At 39.9% G+C, this 15,164-nt stretch overlaps 1 protein-coding gene across 5 annotated transcripts in view; it reads right to left on the bottom strand.

Annotated features, from left to right (window-relative positions):
- Window positions 1-1,158: 1,158 nt before the first annotated feature.
- espn (espin) overlaps window positions 1,159-15,164 on the bottom strand; it is a 42,520-nt gene continuing 28,514 nt past the window's right edge. For 3 of the 5 annotated variants that reach the window (XM_030424193.1, XM_030424192.1, XM_030424195.1), the window contains 5 exons: window positions 14,529-14,668; window positions 12,939-13,322; window positions 4,606-4,685; window positions 3,886-3,906; window positions 1,159-3,319 (listed from right to left, as the gene is read on the bottom strand). In XM_030424193.1, coding sequence (XP_030280053.1) covers window positions 3,172-3,319; window positions 3,886-3,906; window positions 4,606-4,685; window positions 12,939-13,322; window positions 14,529-14,668 — 773 coding nt within the window. In that variant the 3' untranslated portion in view covers window positions 1,159-3,171. The remainder of the gene's footprint in view (window positions 3,320-3,885; window positions 3,907-4,605; window positions 4,686-12,938; window positions 13,323-14,528; window positions 14,669-15,164) is intronic. The other 2 variants (XM_030424194.1, XM_030424196.1) reach the window with 1 other exon arrangement.

Below are 15,164 nucleotides of genomic sequence, written 5' to 3'. Positions count from 1 at the left end.
TATATTCTTTAAGATTCCTCCCAATCGTCCCACCTGATTGGCAACAAATAACTCTTTGGCGCCCTCTGCTGACCAATAAGAGACACCGCAGCCTCCCCGCTGATGTTTTAACACTGCACGTAGAGAATAAGATGAGATCAGACTTCAAAAAAATCCTCAAAACTACAGTAACATCACAATAAAAAACAAAGAAGATAATAGACATAAATTGAATAAGTAACTTACAATAAAAAACGAAATATGATATAAAGTATACCATGATACTGAGAAGTAATAAAAGGTAATATTACACATGATTTTCAAAAATATTGCACCTGCTATTTTAGAAGTAGTTGTAGGTAATATAATACAGTACATGCAGGTCCAAAGCCTACATTGGAAGTTCATCATTTTTCAGAGATGGTTGGTTTTAGTTTTACATATTTATATTATATATATTATATGTTTATGTAAAGAATCTTTGAAAGTTGCAACCAGTAGATAAATGTTAAAGAATATCCCAGATGTAAAGTTTCTGGCACTTGTTTTCAATTTCTTTCATTATTATTGTTATTATTATTATTATTATTATTATTATTAGAAGAAAGTTTTATTATTGTACTGTTGTCACTGGTGATATGTTGATTGTGTTTATTGAATCTTACATGTTGCTCGGATATGTAATTACCTTGTGGTTGGCTACCTTTTGATCAAGCTGTGACTGTATATAGTATGTTCCCGTTTTTGTTATTCAAAACCATGTTTGCACAATTTACTCTAGCTTTTTTCAAAGCTGAAAAAATCACTCCAACACAAAAGCACAAAACGGAGGCCGCAGATATCAACATCTTGAGTCCAGGTGCAATGGTTGAGGTATCTCAGTGACAAGCATGTCATGAGATAAGAATTGTGTCATATTTTTCTTTTATTGAGTATTTATTAGTTATAATATTGCTATTATGCATTTATTTATTTCCTTTCACGCTTATGTTATATTAAGTATATTATGGGAGTAATTTGTACTGTACTTATAATTAAAAAGTATTACAGAAAAAGTAATCAACATCAGCAGAACATTTAACAATTTAATAACTGTAATAATCAATTAATAATGCTAATGGATTTTATTGTGGATGGGTTCATGTGTGAGGCAACACAAGTAGACTCTGAACATCGTTGGGTGATTCAAGATTTATTGTCTTCATTTTTTAACAGTCTGAAAATACAATTACACATGAATTAGCCATCATTCTATTCAAGCAAGGCTGAGACATGTAATATAATGCAATATGGAAACAATTGAAATAGGGTCACTATATACAGAGTTGAAATATATATATATATATAGAAATTCAAATGGCAATGACGTTTACATCATTTTCAATTTCAACATCATATGGCATCCGATGACAGTGAATTAGAATATTTCCAAATAATTCCCCAACCAGGACCGATACCCTACATTTGTAAAGATGTACATCCAGCATAAATGTAGTAAACATAGAGAATAGTTATCACGTGGGAATTCATATATGTTAAAAGATGGATGTGAGGTTTAGTTACTGGTGAATGTCAGAGGACATTTATGCTCTGCTAACATTTCCAATGTGTCTCCCTCAGTTCTACCAAAAAAAAAAAAACGTTCAACACAGATTTCCCACCTTTCCATATTAAGCCCCAAACTGATAAAACCATGCTTGAATCCTAGTACTGCTTCAAAAACCTGGGACTGAATGATATCGTTTAGATCAGAGAAAAAAAGAATAAAATAAGCTGTATAATAATCAACCTGCCATTTGTGATTGTCCTGAATGTCTACAGTGATTTATACAGTAGATTACAGAAGTCTTGTTCTCCTCTGATGTTTGGGCCAAAGACAGCTGGACTCTTCACACTAGTGGCTGCGGATCACAAACGCATAGCTTTATCTAAAGAACAGTACATCGAGCTCTCTGCATTCTGTAAGCAGATCAGCTCATCAAATTTTTATCCTCCAGGTAAGTGGGACAAAGGCCGGAACAGGACACAGGACAAACTGGTGACTTTTCTCTACTTTTGCAATATTCAGTGTGCCGATGAGCTGTCTGGTGTGAGATGCCGCTCCGCTCGTGTGCATGTTTTCTTCTTTGAACAGGTCATATTCAAACAGAAACCTAGCAGGATTGGACTGTTTTTCTTTTTGTTTTTCATTGAAAATCCTGGGTCCACTGGGGCTCAAATGTGCCTAATAATACATCACCACATTACACATGCACACAACATTTCACATTCATGATCACCACAGCGCAACATGTAGGTCACATATAGAAAAATTCAATTCCGTCCAGTGGTAATTAATAAAATTCAAATTTGCACAGCTAGATCATCTTTACATTATTTAAAATAAGATATACACCGATATCAATGTTCCAGATCCACAGAGAAATGACAACAAGCTTATCTAAAGAAACAGATTAGTTTGAGCAGTGTTAGGATTACAACTCTGGCAGTAAAACGAATCCATTCAGAAAGTGCTTCTATGAGCTCGATACAAAAATCTCATGACTAGCTATATAACATGATAAAGGTGTGATATCGTCTACATACAGAATGCATTAGCTGCTTCAGGATTTAATGAGTCTTTATTGAGTATGTCCATGCCATCACTAGATTACTCAACTGATGCGGAGCTACTTTTCCATCCATTACATAGTGGTGACTGTGGCTAATAAAGGGTAAATATACATGTGGTGACAGGCTTTTCCCCATTACCCCCATCTATATATTACACATCTTTGTCGGAGTAAATCGTCTATGTGAAAAAGCCTCTATTGATTTGCAGGAAAGTGAGGATTTGCAGCAAATATACAGATACTACAGATAATCTTAATTTAGTCAAGGACACATGCATTTAGAGCAGATGTCTTAAGCGAGGAAAATCAGTGCATGTCACAGCTATCGTTAGCACTAAGAGACAAAAAGTTTGTGTCCATGAGACTTTCATTGGAGGTGTTGCACTGCTGTTTCACGCAAGTTGAGCCTCAACGCTGGAGTGGACAGCAGCAACCACAGCATGGTCCTGGAGAGGGGACATGCTCTTCCCCACTGTCCAGTGTGCAGTGCAGGGAGGAGGATCAGGGAGGGAGAGGTGCTCAGTGAAGGCCTTGGGGTGGGGAAGTGCTGAGGGACAAAGGAGGGGGGAATGGGCCAAGTTCACTGTTTGGCTATGTCCCCTTTCTTCAGGATGATCTGTCGCTGCCAGGGGGCCAGCTTGGTCTCGTCGTAGCCCAGGGTCCGTAGTCGCTCCTGCTCCGTCTTCTCTTCTATCTCCTTGGCCTGCTTGGCCTGCTGTTCAGCTTTTCTGGACGCATCCACGGAGAAAGGGGGACAAAGGATAGGAAACATTAGGGAAGTTAGAAATGTACACAAAGCTTTAAAGAGGTTTTATTTGAAAGAAATCATCAAATCTCACAATAAAGTAGTTTATATGATACAAAATAATATAGTTGCAATAGAAATGGTTAGCACACTACGGATTCTCCAATGTGTCTTGTTTTTATAAATTAGTCTTTTCCCTAATAATAGGTTACTGTTTCAGAAAACAGGGCAATGTTAGTTAAAACCTCCTTGTTTCCCTTTGTATCAGTATTAGATATATAGATATTAGCATTATATTATAACACTCAAAGGCAGGTTTCACTTGTTACTATACATCAGTACACAGCTGTCAAAACATTTGGCCATGATTCGTCTGGGCCACCTATGTCCCATGGCAATAAGGCCAATGTAGGGAGAAAGGACAGTCTGTGGCCACTAGATGGAAACCTTGACAACACATCGAATAGAAACAGACTTGTTTTCTCATCATTTTCTAACATCAATGTTATGTTCAGTTCACTAAATGGAATAAATCATTGTTTGTCTTACCTCTTTTGTTCCCTGTCACATCAGGAGAACATAAGCAAAAGAAGAAAACTGGTAAATATCTCTAACAGCAACAACATGTTAACTAAATAATAAGATAGGGCCACATCATCAACATTGCGCAGAGATGACTGTAGTTGCAAATATATTAGGTATGCAAAAATTTAAAAGCATCTTTCACAAAAATCAAGTAAATGTTTAAGGCAGCACCATAAAGATATAGGAAGACTGTTAATCTATTCTAAACATAAGAAATAAGAAGGTTAGACATCTCCAACATTCTCACCTGTGCATCTCATAATTAAGCCATCTTGAGTTATCTAATACTGTAAACCAAACCCACACGTGTCAGTCAAAGCAGCAGTTTTGATTAGGTCTTGTACAAGTACAGAAGATTTCAAAATGTCATTGGGAACATGGCTACATCCTCAGCTAAGTGGAAAAATTGTCATTTTTATAGAAAACCTTTGGTTTACAAAATATTGCAAGTTACTGCTCGAGTTACATTGAATTCCAGTGGGCAAGAGACGTTACACTGTACATCTCTAAACGTGCTGTGCTGTGATAAGTGGTTCCAGATATACTGGTTCTGCTATCAGATATAAGACTTTGTGCTCTACAGTGATTTAGTTTCTGTAAAGCCGGATTTCTTTGAGTCAATATGTATGAAGAGGCGCACTAACATTATGCAAAAAAAAAACAAAACACAGCTTCGTTACTCACCTCTCTTCGTCCATTTTCTTCTTCATCATGTCTCTCCTCCAGGCTGGCATCGATGCCAGGCGTGCAGCCTCCTCCTCGGCCTGTGAAGGGACAGAGGGGTCAGGGGAGAGACAAAGATGGGAGCCCATACCAGTCAGTAAAAGATTTTAACAGCAGCCCTACTACCCTGCAGTGACCTTATCACCTGGTAAAAAGATCCTACATGATCAATATCCTGTAAGGTGTCACGCTCAATCAGCAACAATCCTTTTAATATAGGGGGGCCATTTATACATTTTTATGGGAAAACATTCAAACCCTTCAGGCTGTCAGTCAGCGCTGGGCTATAAAGCTGAAAAAGAAATAGACACATAAAACCTGATTTCTTCTTATTGATGTTTGATTCAAGTCTTACTCTGCAAAGTTATCCAAATAACTGACCTGCTTACTGGAGGTAACTCAAGTTACTGGGTGGTTAGAATACTTTTAAAAAGCTTTTTAGTTGTGTTAAGGGTTTTGAAAACCTCAGTCACAATCAAAGGTGGTACTGATGCATCTCATGCCTGCAGCCTATTAGTTCAACCAATATACACATCCTCAAATGTACAATTTTGGGCAATAGCTTTAATGGAAGTCTTAAGAGACTGAACACTGCATATAGTCAAATCGTTCAGTGTAAACGGATTTATGTACTTACGACAGCAAACAGAGCTCACAATACTCGTCTTTAAAATAAAATTAACACAGCTTTTTAAATGGAAAGGACTTGTTTTTTACAGGACGCTCTCTCAGACAGTGCACACAAACAGTAACTGGATCCTTTTCTCACATTCAGCCTGTAATCGGAGGTGGAGCAGGGGGAGAGAAAGAGGGCAGCCATCTTGGATTTCTCATCTTCGCCTGACAAGATACATTATCCGTTTGCATACCTCTTACTAAAGCGTTTCACTTGCCCTGGCAAACATGAATCCAGGTAAGATTATCTGCACAGTGAATTTTTAATGACTCCCCTGGGAATTACGGAGCAAGAAAAAAAAAATATCCAAACAAAAATTTGGTTACAGATTTGCTATGGAAAGAGAGTTGAAACTGGTGACTAGTTCACATGATCAAATTTGAATTGTGTTGGCATAATAAGGCTGCCCACTGCTCACACGAGTCACAGATTTACTTTTTAGTTACCTTCAAATTGGTCGTGGGGCCATGGACATGACATCCATGACGTCCTGCAGTTCATACTTTTGGGGAAATGAGTTTATTCAAAGAAAGTTTATTTAGCTCTGTCATATCCCTCACATAGTCCTCCCAGCCAACAGTTTGCATTATATACAGTCAAACTAATGTACCATGTCACCAAAACTTATGTACTGTGTTAGCAGTACCCATTTCTAATGCTTGGTAACTGACAACAAAGTTCATTTTTCATTTTTCAGGTGACTGAATTAGAAATCTCTCCCTGGCATTGTAAAATAAACTTATTTTGAAAGTAACTTGATTACAAAAAGGTTTTATACTGTGTTGTGTATTTTAGACTTGGATCATTTAATCAGCTTGTTACCCTATTCAATACCAGCCATGTAATAACAACAAAACAAGAGACATTTATACACAAATAAGAGTATGTGGTATTAGTGTGATGACGTAGGGACAAATTGTGCATCCTTACAAACCAGCTTGCACAAGTGGATGTATTGTATCAGTGACTTCTTGAACCTTTAGCTCAGCTATGTTACAGTTAAAGACTACACGTTTAACTCACATTAAATCGCTTACATTGACATTAATGCAATTTAAATAATCCTCCATCCTCTCAGCTGTCTTTGGGAGGTCAGTGGAAATTTGTGGCCAATGAATTCCACAACAACTAAAAATGTATGGCAACAAACAAAGCGGTTCAAATCAGTTCAAATTGCTACACTGGTCGCTGGGCCAGTTTCTCAAAAACAAACGTCAATCCAATTGTCTGAATTAAAGTTTTGCTGCCCGATCTATACTGGACCAGACTCAGAAAAGGAATTAGTTTTGGGTCAAGTTCATGTCATCTGTTGCGCCAACAGATTACATCCATGTGAGCCAGGGAGTGTTGCCAATACATGGCATTAGCTTGGCAAGCATCCATTACAATCAATAATAAACACACTGCACATGTATAATGCAGATTTCTCAAAGTTCCCAATGATTCAGCCAAAACTGATACGACTCTGGACTATGACTGTGTGAAATGTCGGGTTCAAAGTTCTGATTTCATGTCCATCAGCCATGATCATCTGGTAAATGTTAGTAAAAGCTAAGTTGATCACTGCATCTACTAACATTTAAGGCAGATGCTTTATTATTATGATAGATAAATCAGGAGCAGGTTGTTGGTGGCAGAATGTGTAGTGTTACTGCCACTGAACATGTTTAGAAATTGTTACTATTGTGTGTGTGGGTCAGAGTGGGTCATGAATGCAAACCCGCAGCGTGAGTCAGTTTGAGGCTGAAAGACGCCGATACTGGCTCGTCTGGGGCATCTATTTGATGCCTGATCTGATCTCTGGTTAAATCAACTATCAACAGTACGGTATTACCTGTTACCAGTTTTGTCACTGCATATATTTATACCTTGAAAACCTTTTCGTATGTGTAGCCTGGACACGTTTTTGTTAAAGTTGAAACAAATGTGATGATTCTTCCTGATTGTTATATTTGCTAATGCTCTTCATTGTCTGGACTTTGTGTTGACCTATCAATACTTTAAAACTTGACAGATTAAACATTTAAATGCTGGTTTTACAAACATATCCACACACTCATCACTGTGCTATTTCCATTCACCAAATCTTAATTACTGTACATAATTAAAAATCTATATATATGCCTTTAAGTTTACCAGCTGACTGCCTTCCCGTTTGGGCTGTGAGTTGATCAAGATTCACTGTAACCTCCTTATGGCTCCTGTAAGCCACGGATAGCATGACAGCGGGTGGCGCTAAGAGGGTTATTTGAAGGTAATCTTGATGCTGCAGAGGAGACACTATGAGAATAGTGTGGTTCTTCGCTTGCTACAAGCGTAGCAGCAAAGGATTACACACCCAAGACTTTAATGTTTCACACTTGCAAACTGGCTTTTTCATTGGTATGTACTGTGTATCAGTGTGATCATGTAATATATAATATTTTTTGCCTTATCTCTATTCAGATAAAGCCAACAATTATAGCTCTATGAATTTGGAAAGAACTACTAAAATCATATAATCACAAAAATGTCAACAAACTTTATTTGTAACGGCAATGTAGAAACCAAAATAATAAAGCAAACTCAAATTATGGAAAGTTCAAGGAAATCTCTCCAAAACACTTGAATTATAAATAGAGTAACAAAAAAGACAGCAGACTTTATGAAACGATTATAAACTCCTAATTTGATGTTTCATTAGATGATTATTGCTTTGTCAAGTGAATGCTTTCATTTTCTGATTCAAAAAATTGCTACATTTTGAGTTCTGAATTACTAATGAAACTGTTAAAGACTCTGAGGCGTTTCCCTTGGCCTCTATTCCTGTTAATCTTTGTAATCTCTACTGAAATGCACACATTGTATGTAAGAAAATCACGAGATCAAAGACATAAAGACAAGGGCCATTTGTTTCCCACAAAGTAACCTTAAACCCTTGCAAACCCACTGGAGACCTGTTTCCTTTGCCTTTGATTTCAAACAAAAAACAAAGATCACTTAAAGTAATCACCAAGGTTATGTCAACATGAAATACAATCTGAAATCTTCAATATAAACAAAGCCCCTTATTACAAAGATGACCTAAACAAACACACTTCATGACTTATATGGCAAATCTTTTCCTTTAAAACCTTGTTTTACCAGCAGTGTTGTTCCATGGCAATCAATCATACAAGATTCAAAAATCTCTTGCTTCAACACAATTCAACCTAAACGTCTGTAGCAAATCTGTGTCTCCTGACATCACAGGCTTTTTTTTTCTTCCACTCTGGGATATGCTGGTAAAGTCAGTCCAGCTAAGTGGATGCTCCTTGCTTTGCTGCAGTTAAGTCCCTTATGTGACATGGCCTAAAAGCTAACAGACCAGATTAGTTTCCTTTCTCAGCATACTCCACTTTGCAGGTTGGTTTCCACGTCCCTGCTCTCTATGCATTTCCTCTTTGGTTGTGCAGACGAATTGGACCCTTAATCCACAAAGCTGTTAGATATCAAAAAGCTCAGCTTCCTTCTCTTTCCAAAAAGCAAAGCTTCGATCAATGTATCTGATGATCTCCTCGTTGCTGAACTCTTTTAGCTCATAGATCACTTTGATTGAGTTTTCATGATGTTCATCTCTGGGTGGAGGTTTGTCAACATGAGGTTCCTCTAAGATTTTAACAGTGACGGGAGGAACGTCTTTCACTGGGTCTGGTCCTGAGCTTTCAGTTGTGCCATGCAGCATCTCAGCTTTTGCTGTTGTATCAGTGTGTTGCACAGTATTGGTTGTCAGGCTTTGCACACGCTCCTGCTCTGAACTGGTACCGTTTGGAACCACTGCCTCAGTTGATGACATTTGCTTGCTTGCTTTAACATCCCCCTGAGCATTGGCTTCCTTCGAGTCCTTCTGAGTTGCCTGCTGCACACACTGGCCACTCTCAGATACACCACCCTTGGATGCAGCAGGCAATGAAGATGGAGAAACTTCTGATTGTGAAGCTGGTGGGGCAGTAGAATTTGGTTGTGGTGGTGCGGGATGGGTAGGTGGTGGAGGAGGTGGAGGATGAGAAGGTGGTGGAGGAGGTGTCTCCTGAATTGGCATAAAGGACATTTCAGGAGACATGGAACGCAGAGAAGCTGTCATCATGCCTCCTCCATCATTAGAGTCTCCAAAATACTTGAGTTTTATGTCTTCAAAACCATCTGCCCAGTCTCGCTTCCCTTTCTCAATTTCCTCCATGACCTCTCTGTGAAACTGCCTTATTACCTCCCATTTATGGCTACCAAGACGGTCAAACATCTCGTAGCACAAGAGGTGCCGGAATTTGCGCTCACTGCGAGACATGTTCATTTCCAGCAGCTGGAAGTATCCGAGCATGAAGAGGTCAAGGGTTAGGCTTTCGTAGCTCACAGTTGACCCGTTGATATGTGGCAAGAAGTGCTCCGGCCAGTAGATCATCTGGGCACGACTCAGCCTGCGGATCTGGCGTGTGGGCACTTGACTCATAATTGTCCTCCAGTGGCCAATCAGATTCCCTACTACCTGCTTTGACTTCATAAAAAGGAGGAGCTTGTCGTCTTCACTCTGCATCTCCTCACCAATCTGTGCACTGAACTGGTTGTAGTCCTCCCAGCCAATGTCTAAATGATTTCCTCTCCTGCCAGTGTATTTAGTCCGATAAGATTCAGAGATAGTGTACTTCCGCCAGTGTTCAAGAAACAGGAAGACGATTCTCTCTTTCCTCATTTCAATGCACTCCTGGACGTAGCTAAGATCTGTCTGTACTTCCAAGCTTCTTGTTAGTTGATCATTATTTAAAATGGGGTCTGCCGAAAGCACCTGATTGAACTGTTCGATGTTAGTTGGAGCCATCGCCTCAGAAGGCACATATGTCTTAGGTGCGTGAGATGCTATGATAACTGGCTCTTCAACAAGTGGCAAGACCGATTCCTCCACTGGAGGTAAATCTCCATTGGTATGTGGCTGAATGACCTCAGCAGGAGGACGGGGCACATCATCCTCACGAATTGTCTCTGGAGGATAACTGGACTCACTTACCACAGGGAGAGACCTCTTGCGCTTGTACACCCTATTTGCTTTGTCATCTGCAGACTGCGACTGATTCTGAATTTCATAATTGGCCTTGAGGTTCTTCACTGAAACTCCACACTGCTTTATCTCCTTCTCCACATCCTCTCTTGTGGAGAAGGACTGAGATCGTCCAATAAATCCAGTGCCAACTGATTCTGCTGGTTCAGACTGACTTGTGCTCATGTTCCTTGTCTCTTCTTGAGAATATCCAGGACATATAAGATCCAAGATGTCTATCTCTTTTCCCCCTAAGGTGGCAAGAAGAATGGCCATACTCTTGAGCAGGGTAGAAATCTTATTGCACCAGGCTGGAAGATCTTCAGCTTGGCCATGCACTTGTTTTGGATTGACTGAGAAGTGCCCTTGATTGAGGGCAGCAGAAACTGGTAGGAGCTGATGAAGCTGCCGCTCCAGTTCTTCTAGCTCCTTCTCGACTTCTGAGACCTTGTGCATCACCTGCAGGTTCTCAATTTGCTTCTCAATACGGGTTAGGTCATCCTCTGTCATCAGTTCCCCAAATGGGCCCAAAATGGCATTGTGGACGTGGGAGTAGTGCCATTCCTGAGGCTGGTAGTGCCCGCTTGTCACAAACTAAATCAGAGGTCAAAAGAGACCAAAAGACAAGAAGAGAGGGAAGGAGGGGGGGTTCCTTGAGCTTGAAGTTCCTTGTGTGAACACACGCTTCAGTGCAAATCCATCTCGACACACAGGATTTACATGGATTTAGTGGTGCAATGGCACTGCCTCATTACAAACAAAGAGCTTTCTACTTTTAATTTTGAGTCAAAGAGATCACAGAAAGCTTTGACATCTTGAATTAATTGGCAAGTATACTTATATTGATATGTACTCTATATTGATCAGTGTAAGGTTCGCAACATGTCTACACTTGTCATTTTTAGGCAGTTGACACTGCAATACAATTGTATTTGCTCAATCTCTCTTTGCAGTCTCCCTCCACCATTTTCATTAGTTATTTTTTATGTTCTTGGTTAGTTTAAAGAGGAACTACAAAAATGCTGAGAATTCTGTTTTTACTGAAATCCAGCTGTTGTAACAAGGCACTGTCTACAATGTTACACTGTTGGGTACTGGCACCAGTGCAACAGACAGACACACTTCAGTCCACACCCACAGTGATAGGAAACCACACTGGGTGTGGTTTGTAGTGCAACAGAGTTGAAACTGTCAGCCCAAAAAAGGTCAGTGCAACAAAGGATTTTTCTGATTAAGTGACTTGGTGCGGAGTTACTCTTAACGTATCATGACACACATTTTATTGGCAGCATTTTGCATGTTATTGTGTTAAGTGATTTATAAATGTAGTTAATTTATTCTTTTATTTGATATTTTTGTCATCACTGGTTGACCTGTAGTGTGAATGGGCCCGGCATCACACCACTGAATCAGCATGTAAAAACTTGGAGCATGAAAACTCCACCATCAAACACCAGCCCACACTGTGCATCCATTAGTCCAGTGTGTTTATGTTGTGATGGGCATTGTAGCCAAGTGTTCAATTCACTGCACCCAAAGAAAGTCTCTTGCTATTAATGACGACTATGAATATGAGAGAAGAATCATGCACAGAGATGACAGCTAGCTAGGTCCAATATTGTTTCATGCAATTACTAACAAGGTATCTTTCACTGTGTTATTTTCGGAGGAAACTCTCACTAAAAAACTTTATGCCATGCTTAGTTTTCTGTTTAGGCGTGACAGTCAGTAAGACATTCTCATGACTCCACTGTGCCTCAACAAATATACAAAACAGGACATGTCAGTGTCACTTTGGAAAAGACTTTCTACCTGCTGGATCATTTAAGAGTATAAGATTGCAATCCTTGATAGCAATACATTATTAATCAGTCAACTTTAATCAATCAAATCACATATTGCATAGAGTCCTTCTTGTATTACACAGGACTAACAAGTGTTCCGCTTGCTACAGGATGAATAACTTATTGATACCTTTTCTAAATACACATAATGTTACGACAGACTGCAGTGACCATTCATCAAGCGACGAACCAAGAGGTCAGGATGTCATTGATTCTCATGACATAACAAAAGTTGTTTGCGAAACAAATTCGATGTGCTAACTAAAACCTGAATAACTTTGGTTGTGGCATTTGTTGTGAAGATGATTATAAAAGGCAGTTAAAGTAATCAAGTCCCTAAGGCAGCTTCTCTGACATTGCAGAATATCTCTCCTTCAAATATCACGGCACCATACGAATAGATGGAAAAAATTACTTGTGCACTTGACTACAATTGGATGTTTCACCTTCAACTAACTGTTGGGAAAATCAAAAAGAGTGCAAAACTTACGTCATGCATGAATTCTAAAAATACATTTATACATCCTCTTTGTTCAAAATCACCAAAAAAAGTCCACACTCAAATCCAAGCAGCAGCTATCCCCTTTGTGTTGTCAATAATTTAAAACTGAGACCACATATTGTCATGGTGACTGAGCATTTTAGATTTATGGGATCACAAATGGGATAGCAAAGACACAGCAAAACAACTCCAGTCCTTTCTACAGCCATGCAACATCTTGCCTACCTTGCGCTTGTGCTCGTCCTCCTCTTGCATCTTGACCTGAAGCTTTCGCACCATCACCTGCCTCTTCCATTCAGGGATCGCTTTCCCCTGTTCGTCGTGAGTGGGCACTAGAGCCTCCACATCTGCGAGGGACATCTTCCGCCCTGAATCTGCTCCTCCTGCGCCGCCACCATTGTTCCCATTGATCACAGAGTTGGAGGACAGTTGCTCGTTGCTCGCAGAGCTCGACATGGTCCTGGTGGAACCTGAGCCAGTTGGACTGGGGCTGGGACTAGGGGTGGTGGGTGGTGAGGTGACAGGAGGTGATGTATTGGATGGTGGAGGGGATGACGGCTTTGGTGGTGGGCTGGATGTGCGCGTGTCTGGTGGAGATGCGGAGTTTCCCTGGAGAAAATAAAGACACACATAGACAGGAGAACACAGGACGTGACAAATTAATTCCTGAGGAAAATGTGTGTGTCACAGGATGGCAAGACTTCTTCCAGATTCTGACATGTTCTTCTAGTCAGCATTTCTTTACAGTACTGTAGCTTTACAGTAGCTAAAGTTTAACTTATACTGTGTCTGATAAGTGACCAATGCCAACATCATAGACTGACGCACTGTTACAATGGAGCAATGCAATGTGGTATTTATCAGAAACAGGACAAATCAGTATTTGAGACTGTGTTTTTCTCTGTGAAACTATATATTAGAATTAGAATTTCAAATAAAATACTATAGACAGTACGTTTCATGATGATTTTCCATGAATTGGCTGATGTCTCCATCAAGGTCAGAGACATTGATACTCAGAAAGACATCACAAATGTCTCAATGTTTGATCAATCATTTAAAATTAAGCTTGATTTGTCTCTTTCCTTGATTGATATAAAGGGTTATTCCAGTATTCTTAAGCCTGGGCCTGTTTTTACATAATTTGGTGTCTAACTGACTAATAGGTTTGAAATTAGAATGTATTGAAATTGGTCTAGTAAATTACCTAAGCCCCAAAATGGGCAAAGTACGTCCTTGTAAAGTGCTTCTTTCTGCCTAAAAAAAAGGCAAAAGAAGCAGGTCCTTATGTGAATTTTCGTGTCTTTAACCGATTGGTTCAGATCACCACAGTCACACAACAACACAAACAAACCAAACGAGGCACCGGAATATCAGCGACTCCCATATTGTGTGAGGTAACATTACTGTGGAATGGTATGACGGAGTCTGGTGGCTTTAAAGAAAACCATGAAATGGTTATTGCGAGTTAAACAAAAAGAATTTTACTCTTTAAAAAAAAAGCTCCATAGGGATTTTTGTCACAATGATGTCAGACAGTTCGCCTGTCACTTCGCACTTTTAGTGGACGTAATTTTATGGGTGTAGATGTGCCCAAGGATTACATTGCAGGCAGTGCAGCTCTACTGGACCGATTCCAACTTTTGTACCTATCAGTCATTTAGACGCCAAAATATGTAGGATTATCCTTTGAAGACCAAGAGGCACAAGTAATTGCAAAAGTTGCGGCTGAATTTCTAAAATGAGCACTTCGGTATTCTTTAGTGTCTGCTGTGTAAATGTATCATAGGCACTGGAGGAAGGCTGTGAACCTACATTGTTGGGTCCGCCGCTGGAAAACACGGTGGTGTAGCCTTTACTGTGAGGTGTGGGCTTGAGGCTCTTCCCTGCTTTGATCTCTGCCAGCAGCTCTGAGTTGTCGCCAGTGGGGGACATCATGTTGAAAGATTTTGTGCCTGCGGACAAAGGGACGCAGCAGAAAAGTGAAACCGGGTCGAAGGAAAGACAGAATAGAGGGAGAGAGAAACAGAGAGAGTGAGAGAGATACACTGAAGAGGAGGGAGCGAGAGAAGGGTTGGGTGGCATTTCAGTGTTAAATATTTCATTCCATCAGGCAGGTAACAATGCTGACCTGGAGAACGCTGGACAGTGATGAGTGGTCATTATGGTGAACTGAGCCTCACTGTCTCTCATTGATAAGCATTTCTTTTTTAAGTCCTTCACCTTTAGAACTATTGGGGTTCAGGTTTTTTCTCTCTGAAAATGCCTTGACACAATTTGGATTAAACAAATGGCTTCCCAGCTACCAAACTTCTGTTGAATACATTTCAAAGTAGATGCAAATGAACCCATGAGATTTCAGCACATTAGGCAACAGTTGCAGAGAGCCGGGATTAGGGGAGGAGCAAAGTCAAAATTATTTCACTACAGTGCACCCAAAGAGAGGAGGCA

This window comes from Sparus aurata, chromosome 7 (genome assembly GCF_900880675.1).
Source record: "Sparus aurata chromosome 7, fSpaAur1.1, whole genome shotgun sequence".
Classification (NCBI taxonomy): Eukaryota; Metazoa; Chordata; class Actinopteri; order Spariformes; family Sparidae; genus Sparus; species Sparus aurata.
Note: the sequence above shows the minus strand (reverse complement) of the source record. Positions and strands in the feature narration are given on the sequence as shown.